The 17,802-nt window shown below is 37.3% G+C and overlaps 1 protein-coding gene across 1 annotated transcript; it reads right to left on the minus strand.

The window, feature by feature from the left end:
* Nucleotides 1-298: 298 nt before the first annotated feature.
* Nucleotides 299-2,477, minus strand: LOC119691380. Its single transcript, XM_048632935.1, has 2 exons — nucleotides 2,121-2,477; nucleotides 299-1,903 (listed from the first exon to the last, which is right to left on the minus strand). The coding sequence occupies exons 1-2, from the start codon at nucleotides 2,280-2,282 to the stop codon at nucleotides 695-697; spliced, it is 1,371 nt and encodes a 456-aa protein (XP_048488892.1). The 5' UTR covers nucleotides 2,283-2,477; the 3' UTR covers nucleotides 299-694.
* Nucleotides 2,478-17,802: the final 15,325 nt, after the last annotated feature.

A 17,802-nucleotide genomic window follows, 5' to 3' on the forward strand; every position in this document is an offset into this window, starting at 1 on the left:
TAGAATAGAATAGAATAGAACAGAACAGAACAGAACAGAATAGAACAGAATAGAATAGAATAGAATAGAATAGAACAGAATAGAATAGAATAGAATAGAATAGAATAGAATAGAATAGAATAGAATAGAATAGTGAGACAACTTTTAGAAATCAAACAAAACTTTATTCGGAACTTTAGCTAACTTAAGAACTATAGGTTAAAAAACATAAACTAAAAACATTCTAAGCACAACAAAAAAGAGAACAACAGTGAGACTTTATTACATCATTAGCCTATAGCAGTCCACTGCTGGACGTAGGCCTCTCCCAAAGCACGCCACTGGATGCGATCTTTAGCTTTCCGCATCCAATCGTATTCAGCCGGAGTATCTAGCCGGAGGGCGACTACGTTTGCCTAGTCGCGGCCTCCACTCCAGAACATAGGTCATAACCGGTATGACACACTGATCAAAGACTTTCGTCTTGAGACTTTGTGGTATAGGCGACGAGAAGACTTGACGAAGTTTGCCAAATGCTGCCCAGCCCAACTGTATTCTTCTATTGACCTCTGATTGGAAGTTGTTTCTACCCAGCTGCAGAGTCTGTCCAAGGTAGACATATTGTTAAACAACTTCTAGAGTCATGCCATCAACGGTTATTGGACACGGGAGAACGTGGCTATTATACATAACCTTATAATATTATATATAATCTTCACTTAAATAATGATCCTTTCCAGGCCAAGCGTTCTAAAAAATATCCAACAGGAATTTTATGGTCAGTGAGCATCATATTTGTGGTCTTTATCAATTTGTCACGATAAATGGTTTCCTTTGACCTTTTTTGTTGTAAACCACCCTTCATTTTTATAACGTTTAATTTTGAGTCCCTTTGTAAAATTGTCAGAAGTTTGAACAGATTTGGTGTTTTTTTACCGACCAACTGATTAATTTTGGAGTGCCACCCTTCAAGACAGTTAGTGGTGCGAATGTTTGTCCCAAAGATGGACCATTTTTCTATAAAGTTATTACTCTTTAGCCAGTGTTGCTCCATGTACTGTTTGAATTTGACCAAGCCTGGACAATCAAAGAGTTCGTTCAATATATCATTATCGATGTATTCCCAGCCCTCTTTCACTGAATTTGATGGCAGGAAAGGTAATGCTGTGGACAGGGCTACGATTCTTTTGCTGCTTTGCTGTTTGGTGATTTTGTACTCCTTGGCTTTTCTCCATAGAGCTCTTGCGAAGTGATAAAAGCAACCCTTGATATTAGCTTGTGGAAATACATTTTGTATAGCTTTCATAGATGCTGCTTCATAATCCGTCATGAAGTGAGCAGGATTGAACCCTGGAATCTGTGACTTAATTATGTTAAGCATGATCTCATAACTTTCAGCGGTTTTATTTGACATCAATACATAAATGACTGGGATCACGTTCAACGCAGTAGAACTCGAACTAGCATCAGCATGTATACTATATAACTGTACAAATGGTGGTGGGCAAGAGTGAAATGTGCCGTCTCCGTAGAACGAATTACACGTCATTAATAAATCTTTCGTTTCATCAAAGCAAAATAATATTATGCGAGTTTCGTTATCACAATAATCACCCAAGACAAATGTTTCAAATTTCTCCGGTACCTCTACCTCCATAGGGCTTTTAAAAGCTAGTTTAGAAACATTAAGGCCTCTTCTTCGTTGATTGAATAGTGTAGTTTTCAAAGAAGTATACGGTGGTATTTTTGAAATAATATCAACGCCAGCGTCTTTTAAAGGAATCACGTAATCATCGTAGATAGTTTTGATCGGTTCTAATGTATCAGTTGCTGCTTGTTTCATTAATGATATTTGCTTGTCGATATCATTTTTAAATATGTTAGTGTCACATTTGTGTTCCTTTTGTTTCAGAATTTTGTCACCCTGTAAAATAAATATTCGATAATACTACCAAATTATAACAAATTATCCAGATTAAATGTAAAAAAACTATCATTAATCATTATCCGATCTGTCCATTCCGAGATGCTGCAATCGTGCAAATATTACTCCCGAGTAACGCACACAACCATTTCCACCAAAAAAGTTTAAAAGATATTTGACTAGCTATAGTTTTACATTTGCAGAGAAAAGAACTTACCTCTAAAGTTACGGATCCATGACATCCTTCAGTCTTCTTATTTCTACAGACCCAAACTGCAGAACCATTTTTATAGGTTTTATTGCGGTAGAATTGTCTTCCACCGTATAGTAATACTAAACCGCCTTTGCGCCTAATGAATAGTAATTGTTCGTCGGACATTTTATAGTTTTCACTTAAACATGCCTGTTCTCATCAATATATTTCAATAAATAAATTATATTCGTGCATTATTTTATTGACATGAACTGTCAACTGATGTTCCTACGAGGTTTGAATTGAATTGATCTTCTAATATTAAGAGTAATAAGCCTGTCTAAAATGCATTTTCTAAGCAGGTTTAATAACCTTTACTGATAAGTTTATTCTAAGGAGTACAAAATTACAAAGCAATAAAGTAGCAAAAGAATTGTAGCTATACCCTTTTTGCCATCAAATTTAATTAAAGAGGGTTGGGGATATATCCTTAACGATATACACTTACGGCGATATGGCTCGCGACCTATCACTTGAGTACAAATGTACAGCGAAAAGCGGGTGTCTCGCTTGCGAGTCACCTCTGACTACCGCTTCGGGGATTACAGTCGTGAGCATAATATGTATGTACCTAGGTATGTGTGATTTGCACTTTGATGTTCCAGGCTTCGTCAAATTGAAAAAAACCGGGGACTAAGCAGAGAGGACAAAGTGGACTCACGTTTCCTACTCGTCCGATGATTCGGATCAATAGTTCACTTGATCCGATCGGTCGGACAAGGTGGACTCACTTTTCCTATTCATCCGATGATTCGAACCAATAGGAAAAAAAAGTTCACTTGGTCCGATCAGTCGGACTAAGCAGTCGGACCAAGTGTTCAGAGGGAAATTTTAAGGTAGACAGAAAAAACTTTTAAAAAACCGTGCAAGGGTGACGCTTGGAGGCGCCACTACAACATGTAAACATAAATCGCTAAGAATGAAGACGCTCATATAATTATGATCGAACTTCACTTCAGGTAAGTTCGTTTGATCCTCAAGTATAATTTGGAATTATATAAGAAGATTTAAACGTGCAGCCTTACCCAAAACTCCCAAAAATGATGAGTGGATCCCCTCTTTTCTGGATAAATATGCACCTCAATCTCCTCCTGAGAAACAAATAGATGATGCTTCATTAAATAAATACTTTTATAGAAATAATTTTGATAGTAATGATTTTCTCTCTCAGCCGTTCTCCTTCAATGAGTTCTTAGCAGCAATAAAAACCCGGAGAGATACTTCTCCTGGTCTGGATGATATTCCATACAAACTTATTTGCCACATGCACATAACTGCACAAAAAACTTTGCTAAACATTTTTAATTTGCTATGGATATCTGATTCTATCCCTGACACATGGAAAACACAGTGTGTTATACCAATTTTAAAGCAAGATAAACCAAAACATGATTTTAATTCCTACAGACCAATTGCACTTTCTTCATGCGTAGGTAAACTATTTGAATTCATGCTTAAAACAAGATTAGACCATTTTGTAGAAACAAATAAAATATTACTTGAACAACAATTTTTATTTCGAAAGGGTCGTAGTGCTGCAGAAAAGTTTCACTTCTCTTGTAGAAGACATTAAGAATTCTTTTCATGGTCACTCAGCAACTGTTTGTGCATTTCTTGATGTCCAAGGTGCCTTCGACAACGTCAATCTATCTGTTCTAATACAAATCTTGTCTGAAATTGGCATTCCAGGTGATATCTGTATATGGATATTTATTTTTTTATATAAGAGGACAATGTATGTCAAATTTAATAATAATATACATGGACCAGGACATGTGTACAAAGGAACAATGCAAGAGGCCACAATTTCCCTTCTCTTGTATAACATACCTCACAAATCAATAAATACTTAACCCTAACAAATGTAACATTTTTGCAGTTTGCCGTTGATTTGTTAATATACACTGTAAATAATTAAATTAATTATATAATTAAAAATGCTTGTAAAGGACTCAACATATTGAAATCTCTTGCTGGAGTGCATTGGGGATCTGACCCAAAGATATTATCAATGTTATACAAAAGCATAGTTCGTAGTCACTTTGACTACAGTTCATTAGCTTATATGAATGCAAATATCACTACCTTAAAGAAACTGGATATCATACAAAATAAAGCATTAAGAATAATTTCTGGTGCTATGTGCCATTAATGCTATGCAATGTGATTGTGAAACCTGCATTCTCCCTCTGCATTTCAGAAGATTTCAAATAGTTGAACGCTTTTGCCTTAAGATATTAGCATCAGATAATAGTTGTGTCTTAAATAGAATTCTTCCAACTCAACATAATATTTCATTTAATAGCTTGGGCCCATATTTAAATCATCATCATCATCATCATCATCAGGTCCTGATATCCCTAATCAGGGACATAGGGCTCGAAGTGTAGATTTCCACTCTGACCGGTCCTGTGCCATGCCTTCGACTTCGTGCCAGCTCATGCCGAGGGCGGCTGCCTCCTGCACGACAGTGCGACGCCACGTGGTTTTTGGCCGTCCCCTCTTTCGCTTGCCAGATGCAGCCCACTTTGTCAGGGCGATTTTGGGTGGATGGTCTTTGGATCTCCGCAGCGTATGGCCAATCTAGCTCCACTTCTTAAGCCGGATTTCCGAGTCAATTCTCCTCTGGTTGGTCAGTCTCCATAACTCCGTATTCGAGATGGTTCGCGGCCAGAATACCTTTAGTATCTGTCTAAGGCATTTGTTGACAAACACTTGTAGCCTTCTTGTTAGGTCATCTCTAACGAACCACGTTTCGCAACCATATAAAAGTACTGACTTGACGTTTGACTCGAAAATCCGAACTTTAGTGCGGCGAGCGATGACGGAGGAGTCCCAGACGGGCTTGAGCTGCGCAAAGGCTGACCGGCGGGCCTTGTTGATGCGGGCGTCGATGTCGGCGCCAGTTTATGCGTAGTCCATCCTTTTCTGCTTCTCTGGCGAGGTCGTCAATTTTGGACTGCAGGTGTTGGCGTTTAGTCGATAGCAGACAAAGATCGTCTGCAAAGTCGATGTCCTCTAATTGCTGTTCCTGTGTCCATGGCAGACCTCTCTGCGATTCGCATGTGGCTCTACGCATTACGTCGTCAGAACCGTTATAAAGAGGAGGGGTGATAGTAAACAGCCTTGTTTGACGCCCGCGGTGACAGGTATAGGTTCAGTGAGCTCGCCGCAGTGCAGAACTCTGCATGAGGAACCTATGTATAGGCATCGTATCATCGATATGATTTTCTCCGGGATACCTTTCTTCTTTAAGATTTTCCAGATGCTAGACCACTTCACTCTGTTGAACGCTTTTTCGAAGTCTACGAAGAGAGTAAACACTTCGCACTGCATTTCGCTGCACTGTTCCAGAACTGTGCCTAACAGGTTTAAATAAATATATATTTAAATAGATCTCAATTATTATTGGGTAATATCCCTGAATTACTTCGTACCATAATTTACTTAAAGTCTATTTCTGTAAATATGTACAAAGACTCTTTATGGCTATTTTACAGACATGGCTATAATCATAGAACAACGCGGACTCGGGTGTACCCTCGGGAAGCGTCATAGCAATCTTTCTTGATACAAAAAAGTCTGCCAATTTTTGCGGGGGGAAATTTTACCGTTTACCTTGATTAAGTCTCATGTGACATGTAATTATGAGTTTTGATTCCTAGCAATAAGGGTTATGTGAAGAGACATTTAATTATGAACACAGTGTCGTCATTTTTTCTTGCCATGGATGTAACAATTATCGATAAGCGTTATCGATGAATTCGAGATCATGTGTTGGAAATAATAATTTTGAATTTATTAATTAAATAGAATAGAATAGAACATAATAATATGAAGCATTAATTTCTATAACTTATCTTTTAATGTTTTTTCATAAAATACTTATGGAATGTAGATGAAATGCTTCCAAAAAAGCTAACCTATGTACGGTGGCCTGCGCTTAAAAGTATACAGGCGCAGTTTTTAAAATAGCGATCCCTGATGATGAAGGGACCAGCTACATCTGTTATAAATCCGAGGACGTGTTGTGTGTGATGTGTGTAGCAGTGGTGTTTATGTGGATGTACTTGAGCAGCATGTGAGCTTGAGATCGCTATTTTAAAAACTCCGCCTGTATACTTTTAGGCGCAGGCCACCGTACCTAGCTATGATTTACTTGTCAAACTAAACATTTTTTTTCTATACGACAAAAATGGATTTTCTGCTCCATAGAAACTTGGTTTCAAATTCAAAATTCAAATTCAAAATTCTTTATTTGTATAACATAGGTAGGTAGGTATTGATTACATAGTTTTTTACAGTGTTTCTCTATGTTATGTCGTAAGACGTACAAATTTTTCAATGCATATACACAAATATATAAAATAAAATATAAAAAAATTGAATGATACAAGCAGGACACAGCATGCACAATACACATAGAAAATCACACATTACATTAATCAGATACAAAATAAGTTAAGTCCTAGATATCGATTTGACCAACAAATTAATCGGACTCAAAGTTAAGTTAAGGATATTCAGAAACTTTGTAGTAATTTTTATTAGTAAGGAACTTATGTAGGTGTTTTTTAAAAGTCAAAATATTTCCGACGTCACGTAGATCATCAGGTAGCTTGTTATATATCTTGGATACCATTCCGAATATACTTTTACTAAAAAAAGCGGTTTTATGCGTTAGTGTTTTTATTTTGTTGCTGCGTCTGCTTAATTTTTCAAATAAGTGAGGATAACTTTTGACGAATATTGCTACCTCATAAATATATAGGCACGGAAATGTCAAAATATTATAGTATAATAGATTCATAAATTGTTCTTTACAACTGTCGATCTTCTTTACAACTGAAGATTGGTTGGATTTTACATCTTGAATTTCCTGAAAGCGATGACCAAAAAATGTTGAGAGTGACCCCCTAGTCAACCCTGTCAGCTTACGTTCACCACTTTAGTACTATCTCATACATCAGAGCAAATTTTTGAAAAATAAAATAAGCTATGTGTAACCTCCTTTAACTGTGACCTTTTTTGTCGATAAGCACATATTTACATACCGGTCCATCACTATGGCATTTTTCTGACATTGGTTGCTAGGCAACGGCTAATAACAATAAACCATGACCGAAGGCGACCAAATCTGTGATCAAATCCGGGAATCCGAATATTCTATGCAACGAAGCTGTCATTTAGTATGTAAACAGCTCATTTTACACGAAACGAACGCTTTGCCGACTAGATTGAGTCTAGTGAAAATTGAGACTGTAACTAGTTTTTATGAACCGGTGGGCGTTTCAGTCAGCAGATAGATAGAATGTTAATGGAAAGTATCGCAGGCGGGGACATTCAGCTAAACGGTGAACCCTCTGCTGGTCCCCGCCTTCGATACTTTCCATTAACATTGGGACTTGTTTTCATCTTTTTAGCGTGCAGTCGGGTTTTTTGTTTGTTTATAATTTGTTTAGTAGGTATATACAGCTTTTTCAATACCTGTAAGTACATTTTTTGGTAGCAGCATAATATTTTTTTTTGTAAAGATATCAAGCTGATATTTCGCATAGATGGGGAATACCCCAAAAAAATATTATGGTACTCCCTGTCCCACACAAGTAAATTGGGGCTTATATTCTTTCCGGTTATTTTGATGTGTATCCTTTTTTTGCTTTGTTGTTTTGTATAAGTATGTGTTTCTTTTCTTTAAATCTGTAAATTTTTTTTGTTGTTGCTGTCTATGTGTCGAATAAATGTATCTTTATCTTCAAATCACGCCATCTATCGTTGGTTTTTTTAGTGGCTACTGTCTATAGAAGAAATTTCGTCATTGACAATTTTACGTTACGAATTTATTTTTATTTATTATATTTTTATTTTTAAATTTTCGTGGAGAACCATCAGCATTTTGTTAATAAATAATTATTACTTATGAACACATAACAACTTGATGACATTAACAGAATGAACTTAGTAAACCCAGTAAACCTAACTCATCCAGAGGAAAGATAAAATATCTTTCTCTCTCTCTGAAAAACATACTTAATAGCCCAAACTCGATGCTTTTAACTATTAACATCTTTAAAATAAAATTGAGCCACCACCGTGTTACTGCCCTCATCAGATCCTCACGAGACCATACCTCAACCAGCACCATGAGACTGTATTTTTGATCCCTAACCTGATGATGATGTTCGTGCGTATTGTCATCACTTAGATCCATTCGCTATATTCCTCTTCATCAGACCTTTACGAGACTGTAATGTCACGAGAATATTGCACACTCTCTAATTTAATTTAATGTATTGAATATACTGGACGAATTATGCTTCCTCAATTTCAAATCAAATTATGTTGGTGTCATAAAAGTTGAAAAAGTGAAATGATAACCAATGTGCAGTGATTTTGTATCTGCACACGATAAGATCGCGAGCTGTCAGTGCTGCCTAAACCGACGTGACCCTTTTTTGGAGACCAGCGGCCGACTGAGTCAAACGTCGCTTGTGTTTATGATTTTATAACATAGAACAACGCGGACTCAGGTGTACCCTCGGGAAGCGTCATAGCGATCTTTCTTGATACAAAAAAGTCTGCCAATTTTTGCGGGGGGAAATTTTACCGTTTACCATGATTATGTCTCATGGACATATCATTATGAGTTTTAATTCCCAGCAATAAGGGTTACGTGAAGTGACATTTAATAATGAACACAGTGTCTTCATTTTTCTTGCCAATGGATGTGACAATTATCGATAAGTGTTATCGATGAATTCGAGAACATGGGTTAGAAATACTAATTTCAAATTAATTAGGTATAGTTAAATTTAATTAGGAATGATTAATAAACGAAGTCACCCGCTTTTCGCCGTACATTTATACTCACGTGAAAGGTCGCGAGCCGTATCGCCGTTTTTGAATGAGTACACTGAAGTTGTCGAGTAAGTGGGCAACCCGACGGTCAGATGCTTTCAAGCCGCCCCTTCGGGCGGCCTCTGACTAGGCTTAACGACTGGCTGCCGAAGCAGCAACCGGGACCCACGGCTTAACGTCCCGTCCGAAGCACGGAAGCGTCCAGAAAAGAACCATTTGAAATCGGTAACTCATGCTGTACCTACCAATGGCTGACCGTGTCAGTTGTTGCTTAACCTCAGTGATCAGTTACGATTACTGAAGCCAATTCGACTACGGACGCTTCCCAACTATGACCTATTTTGTCGATTAATATATATCTACATACCGGTACATCACTATTGCATTTTTTTGACATTGGTTGCTTGGAAACAGCTAATAACAATGAACCATGACCAAATCTGTGATCAAATCCGGAATCCGGATATTCTATGAATTGAAGCTGCCATTTTAGTATGTAAACAAATCATTTTCTATGAAACGAACGCTTTGCCAACTAGATTGAGTCTAGTGAAAATTGAGACTGCAACTAGTTTTTATAAATCGGTGGGCCTTTCTGGCCTACCACCCCGCCAGAGGGGAACGTCTGCCTATTTCGTCTCCAGACCATTCATACTCAATGTTTTATAACACAGAAAGCCGCCATAGATATTTGTATGAAGATTTGAGGGAAAAAAATTGCTCAAGTTTGGGATTAATTTACACAAAATAAGTGTGTGTTTATTAAAAAACAAGGTATTTAGCGCCTAGTCCAAGCATTTAACTTTATAAAATGATAAAAATCATATGAAAATTCTTGATAATTACGACACAGTTGTTACAATACGGGAGTGTGATTTACTGGTTTTTCGATTTTATTTGCAGTTATTCATAAGCATTTACTTGAATTCGAATCATTCAGCACCTAGCTAGACTCTTCGGCTACCTGTGTGATTTTTTAAGGTTGTAGAGCATCGTTTTCTACATAATTCTATGACAATGCCAACCCTCGATTCCCCCTTGCCGACCCTTAAGTGTTTTAACTGCATTAAAAAATAATTGTTCTAAATATTTCGTAAATTATTTACTAATTAATATTAAAAATGTAATTAACGATTTGTACAACACTGGTAAAACTATTGAGTTTGTATGGGTACCATCTCATAGAGGATTCACTGGAAATGAGATAGTTGACCAAGCAACCAGAAATGAACACAATGAAGATCACACCACAGACCTAAAGATTCCTTTTACTGACTACCACTCTCAACTCAAGCACAAAATAAAATTACTGTGGCATGATTACTGGAAAGAGACGAGCAAAGAAAAGGGAAGATGGTATGCTGATATTCAAGGAAGCCCGCCCGCCCAACCTTGGTACCACCGCAATAAAACAGCTGATTGTCGGAAATTCATTACCACCATAAATGGAATAAGATTTGGCCATTGCCAGACACGGATTCACCTGAAGAGATTAAACTTAGCTGAAGACTCGAAATGCACTTTTTGTGAAGAAGATAACGCTGATTTAAATCACATCGTATTTAACTGTCAAAGTTTTGGTGTTCACAGACTGATACTCGTGACTGAACTACAAAGTGTTTGTGATGGTGATGAAGTTCCTACACGCCTCCAAGATCTTTTAGCTGATCAGAAGTTTTATGCACCGCTAAATAAATACATCATAAATACAATAAAAAAACTGTGAAGTGAAGTGAACTAATAAGTGTTGGCTCAAAAGGACACGACCGTACCAGGGCCGTGAAACGATCTAGTAGCTGAATGCCGACTTTCTGCAAAATGTCTACTAATATAAAATTTGATACAAATTATCGCACTATGCCAACTTTCTCAAAATTTAGTACTTAGAGATCTCTGCATGCAGAATTTTTACAAAATTTCATTCAACTTATCGTACTATGTCAACTTTTTCAAATTTTAATACAAGAGGTCGCTGAATGCCGACAATCTCATAAAGCCGATTATTTTATTTCTTTAAAATTTATATCGTACTATGCCAACTTTCCTCATTTTTAGAGTCTTACCGTATATGGATGCCGATTACTAGTACAATGAAAGACAAAATTGTAGTTTTTTTTATTATCGTAACATAAGTAAACCACTATCTCTGAACATAACTGTACTTATCATCATTATCATCATCATCAGCCAATAATCATCCACTGCTGGACATAGGCCTCTCCCAAGGAGCACCACAACACTCGGTCCTCGGCCTTCCTCATCCAACCACTACCCGCCACCCGCCTAAGGTCGTCAGTCCAGCGGGCAGGAGGGCGTCCCACGGTGCGTTTGCCTGTTCGTGGTCTCCACTCGAGAACTCGTCTACCCCAACGGTTATCGGTTCTTCGGCAGATATGACCAGCCCACTGCCATTTCAGCTTGCATATTTTGACAGCTATGTCGGTAACCTCATTGCATTACCTTTCAAAAATTTTATGTCTCTAACTGTAATACAACGTTAGCTATAAGCAGTTAAAGTCAAAAGACACTTAAAACCTCGTACACAAAAAAAATGTATGAATTTTTTTATTTTTTTCGCGATTTTCAAAAAAGTCTAATGATAAAAGTTGTTCAGAATATTGAGTTGTGTGACCCCCTTTCGTATTTACACTTTATAAAGACTCACCCTGTATATTATGCATTTAACTTGATTAGTATTTCTGTACTAGATTGTACGGAAGTCGGCATTACGATATAATTAGGAATAAGATTCTAAAAAGTCGGCTTTACAATACTAAACAGAGTAATCAATTGAAAAGTCGGCATGCAGCGACCTCTTGTATTTAAATTTGAAAAAGTTGGCATAGTACGATATGTTGAATGAAATTTTGTAAAAAGTCTGCATGCAGAGATCTCTAAGTACTAAATTTTGAGAAAGTTGGCATAGAGCGATAATTTGTATCAAATTTTATATTAGTAGACATTTTGCAGAAAGTCGGCATTCAGCTACTAGATCTTATAAACTACAAATAAAAACAACATCCAGACATAAATATTAGTTACAAATAATCAACATTGAGAAAAGGCAGTAATTGTAAATTTATATAAACTATAAAAATAATCAACAACCAACTAGACAAATATATTAATTACAAATAATCAACATGGAGAAAAGGGCGCAAATTGTAAACATAAACTACAAAAAATAATCAACATCGAGAAAAAGTATTAAACATTTTAATAGGCTAAAAACAAAATTAAAATAAACTATTTTTTTAAATGTTCTGATCGAAATATTGACTATGATATGTTAATCAGAAAATCACCAATGGAGATAGCTTTATTTTCGTAACTTTTTGTTAGCTTTTGAATCTGGCGGTCGATTTCTATACTTGTTCTTTTTCTTGAATTTATAGGTGATCTTTTTAGTCGAAAGCTATAACAAAAATCATCAGTTATTTAAGTTAAGCTATATTTTTTTCAGTAACCGTCTGTAATAGAAGGCGACAACCAATAATATCTACCAAAATAAATAAAATCAAATCCATTTTCAAATTCTTCTATGTACTCGTATTATGTAAAAAAATATATATCTGCTTTTAAAAATATTATATCTGCTTAAAATATTGTCTAAAAAATACAACTTACTTGGCTTGTTTTATATCAAAGTGACATGTGTCGTTGCCAATTGTTTGCAGAAACAATAATAAACTGGGATTTTTTCCAATAATTTTGTTGAATCTGCCATTCCATGATTCCGCCAAGTTAGTTGTTCTATGGCGTTCATTATGGCAACACCAAATGAGGTCTGGATATTCAAGCCACTGAGTGACAAAATAGTCATTGAATTTGGTCATAGCTTCATCGTCGAAACTGAAAAAAATACTTATTAAACGTTCGTACTTGTAAAGCAATGAAATTAACAGGTCCTTACTGATATTGTTGTTCTTTACTTTTTTGCCATATGATTAGAGTCAAGTACTCAAACATCATTTTGGAAAGTAACCAAGATATTATACCTATTTTCCATTATATGCAGCCAGCCGTCTTCAATATCTTGTTTTGGCAAAAACGCCAAGCCTATGCATTGCTTAACATGGTTCGAGGACTCTTCGTGTTCCATGAGATTTAAAGATTTCGCTTTTTTGATAACGTTCTTTTGAAAATGTACGTTACATACATTTATTTTGATATCAGGAAAAATCTTCGCTGCTGCATTTATTACTCCTATTTCATAATCGAAGGTAAATTTCGATGGACGCCATTCAGGCAAAGTTTGTTTAATCAATTCGAAAACTTTTTCATAAGTTTTCCCTTCTTTGTTTTTTAACAGAATATAAAATAATTGTGCTACATTTGTGGATAACTCAGTGCTTCCCATGTCTCCATGAATGACATAAACTTGTTCGAATGGGTTTGGGCAGCCGTCGAAAGTGCCATCACCAAAGTAATGCGTTACACATTTTATATGTTCCTTTACTTCTGTCGAGGAAAATATAATTATTCGATTACAGTCTTCATTACAATAATCAGCCAATACATACTTATTAAATTCTTCTGGTATTATAATTTCTTCCACATTCTTAAATTGTGTTTTGGTACGTTCAACGACTTATTTCGGTGTCTGTATAATACTGTTTTTAATTTTTTATAGTCAGGAACATTTCCTGTAACCCTTTGTCTTTTAAGTTACCCATGTGTTTTTCGAAAATTTTCTGTACTGATCCGTAATTTGAATTTACTTCTTTTTTGCACTCACTTATAGCCATTTGAACTTCATTGTCTTCAAAATGTGGCACGCACTGATCACTGTGTTTATAATCTTTAATTATTGTATTATTGGTATTCTCAATAGTTATATATCCACTACATTTAATACTATTTCTCCTATTTACACAATGCCAAGTACTTGAATTTTTATTTTCTCTGCGTTTAATATATTTATGTCCGGCACGTAATAAAGTTTTTCCACCGCGTCGACTATCAATAATTATTAAATTTACACCACGTGAACTACTTGACCCAGACATTGCAATAGATAAACTAACAAGCTATCCTAATTACTCATATCGCAAAAGTACAGCTGCAAATAGCAAACTAAACCCGGAATAATACTGTCTCTCTCTATTTTCATAAAAACAAAAGGGAAGAGCTAGATACGAATTCGAGGAAGGGCTCGTCTCTATTGTTTTACGAAAAAACTACCTGTAGAGAATTGGTCAAATATCTCACAATAAATAGAAATGATCTTCCTTCAATAGCTTTTATTATTGATCACAAAGTTTGTTATTTTATATGTCAAAATGTCATGTTACTTGTCACCGTACTTTCTTTTTATAAATCAAAAAAAGATCATCAATATTCTCCCGGCCAAAAAAAATACATAAATTTAAAAAGATACAAAATAAAATTCATTCAGAGCTACCTAACACTATTAATTTAGTTAGTGGTCGCCGCAATATGCCGCCCGACGTCCGAATGTCCGCTACTCTACATAAACCGTCGGGCCCAGGGAAAACTTTAACAACCACTCCTCTAAGCCAAACATTCCTAGGTAGAGATGTATCCGCCACCAAAACCAAAGACCCCTCGACTAACAAACAATCCTGTACTCGAGACGGTCGAGGAACCAATGTGGGCAAATTTCGGGAAACCTGATCACAGTTACCCAACCAGGGTACATTAGATGGTCCACCCATAAGAAAATGATTAGGTGTAAGAGATTCTGGATCACTCTCCGACACAGAGACGTGCGTCAAGGGACGTGAGTTCAGCGTGTGCTCAACCTCTGTCAGCAATGTCATCAGCGTTTCCTCCTTTGGTGCTTGTTGGTTGAGGACCGTTTTCAGCGATGTTTTAACGCTCCGCACTAATCTCTCCCAGCAGCCGCCCATGTGCGGAGCCAGCGGTGGATTAAAGCGCCACTCGATCCTCTCATTGGTCAAAAATTTCTATACTTCCGATTGATCTACCTCCTTCAGTACCCTTTTAAGTTCAGTGTTGGCGCCTCGGAAGTTGGTTCCGTTATCGGAATAAATGACCTTTGGGTTTCCCATCCGGTTCATCATGCGTCTCAGCGCCATGATGGCCGAGTCAGTAGTCAAGCTGCCGGCCAACTCGATGTGCACCGCTCTGGTCGTCATGCACGTGAACAGTGCACCGTATCGTTTCTCGTGCCGTCTCCCGATCGTAACAGTCATGGGACCAAAGTAATCCAGCCCACAGTGTGCGAATACTCTATGATGATGAGCTAATCTCGCTAATGGTAAGTCTCCTGTAGGGGGGTGTAAAGGCTGAGATTTTCGTTGACGACAAATCAAACAGCTGTGTTGAACAGCCTTGACAGTTGATCGCAGATTTATCACCCAGTACTTCTGTCTCAGATCGTTCACGACGGTTTCGGTATTCCCATGGAAGACCTTTTCATGGTAATGACGTATCATTAATCGCGTGTACTGGTGCTTTCCGTCCAGCAGTACAGGATCAAGTGTACCCGTGTCTACGTCTTGAACCACCCTTGCTCTTCCTTTCAGTCGCAAAACTCCACTGTCGTCTATATACGAGCATAAGTTCTTAAGCTTGCTGCATTTCTCGATCGGCTTGTTCGTTTCGATTCTGGCTATATCTTCGCCAAAGCTTTCATGCTGGCTCTGTATGATCCACAATTGCTCAGCACGATCCATATGCCGACTCTCCAAAGACACTCGTGATTTATTTCGGAGCCTTTCAACAAATAAAATGACGTTATCTGATGCTCGTATCAAACGTAACCATCTTGAGAAACGATTAATGTCAGGTAGTGGCATTGCTGGTCGGGTACGTGTCGCCATTGTATATTCAATGTCATCTAAGATAGTAGGCGGCGTAATCTTCGGCCATCTATCTTCAGTAAGTTTCAAGAAATCAGGGCCTGTCGTCCATTTGAGTTTTGTGGTGTCATGTCGCTTTGTCCTTGTCGCTTCATCGGCAACATTTAACTCGCCTGGTAACCACTTCCATTCATCTGAATTTGACAGCTCTCTGATTTCGGATATTCGATTCGAGACGAACGATTTCTTGTCTTGCGGGTTGTTCTGTAACCAGTGCCACACTACTCTGGAATCTGTCCAAAAAAAAACGATCCACAATATTCAGGTCATGCTCCCTTTGAACAGTGGCGCCTAGTCGAGCACCCATGAGAGCCGCTTGAAGCTCTAGACGAGGTATGGTAATCAATTTCAATGGCGCGACTCTACATTTTCCAGCTGCAAAGGCTACCTCACCGTTGTGTCTACGCAAGTAAGCTACTGCCGAAAATGCTTGTTCTGAGGCATCCACAAAAACGTGCAGTTGAAGCTGATCGAAAGCACTGAAACCATAACAACGAGGTACCATAAACTCTTCACACGACTTTAAATCAATATTATCTTGCTTAACTATAATAGTTAAGAAAAGATATTTTTTATTAATACTATTTTTTTCTTAACGCATTGTATAACTTTTCTTTACAACAGTACCAAAAACTGAAGGGTACCATAGCGGGACTTTTTGATAGGTATTTTAAGAGGGTGCCATACCGGGACCATACCATAGCGGGACTAACCGGGCTTAACGTGCCGACCGAAGCACGGAAGCGTCCAGAACAGCACCACTTGAAATTGGTCACCCATCCAATGGCTGACCGTGTCAGTTGTTGCTTAACCTCAGCGATCAGTTACGATCACTGAGGCCCGCTCGACTACGGACGCTTCATTAGGTACCTGTTATTATTTAATGAAGATATCAGTTAATAATGTCATACACATATATTATAATTATTGTTGTACCAATGCCAGTCTAAATTGTATTTATGTTAATGTTTATAATTTTCCAATGTATTTTTTAATTTTCTATTGCGTTCACTCCCCGCATGAAATGTACATATGTTTAATTTATCCGATGTGAGATGGGGCAGTCTGAAAACCAGCGCTGTAACGTTAGCCACAACTTACAGCAGATGCTGAGATCGTTCCATTTTGCAATTTTTTTTATTCAAATACACTTTTAATTTTATTGCATGTTTTTTTTGGCAAATAAATGAATTTTCTTTCTTTCTTTCATAAACTTCCACTCAATTTTTTTATTCGCAGCAAAATCTGTCACAGCTTCGGAGTACAAACTTCTCAATGTTCTGTTCGCGCCGACGAATGCAGTGCCGTTGTCTGACCATATTTCGCTGGGCGTGCCGCGACGAGCTGTGAAGCGCCGCAATGCCGTTAGGGCTGCGTCAGTTGACAGGCTGTGAACCACTTCCAAGCGTAGGGCTCGGCATGCAAAGCATGTGAACAAAGCAACGGTCGATAACATGAGTACAGAAAGTCGGTGATCTTTTAAACCGACTTCAAAAAAAGCAGGAGGTTCTCAATTCGTCGGGATCATTTTTTTTTTATTTTTTTTTAATTTACGTTCACCGATTACTCCGCCATTTATGATTCGATTTTGAAAATTATTTTTTTGTTGTATTGGGTCGAGCTCCCAGGTGGTCCCATTTTTTTTCAGAATTTTATCTCACCCCCAAGGGTGGGTAAAGGGTTACCCCTTTTTACAAACAGGGTATGAATTTCCATTTTGGGCACATATTAACCGATTCTAATGAAATTAATAACGTAAATATACTAGTTCCTATAACAAAAAAATATGATGGCGACCTTGAGCTGATCTGGTATATAGCAACTACTTCGTGTTTAGGCTTGAATGATTCGTATTGATTAGTAGGACTTTTTGTTATCATTTGCACCTTACTTTTGATTGAAAATTATTGCAAATAAACTAAAAACTATAAAATAAAATA

Source organism: Plutella xylostella, chromosome Z (assembly GCF_932276165.1).
Source record: "Plutella xylostella chromosome Z, ilPluXylo3.1, whole genome shotgun sequence".
NCBI classification, from domain to species: domain Eukaryota; kingdom Metazoa; phylum Arthropoda; class Insecta; order Lepidoptera; family Plutellidae; genus Plutella; species Plutella xylostella.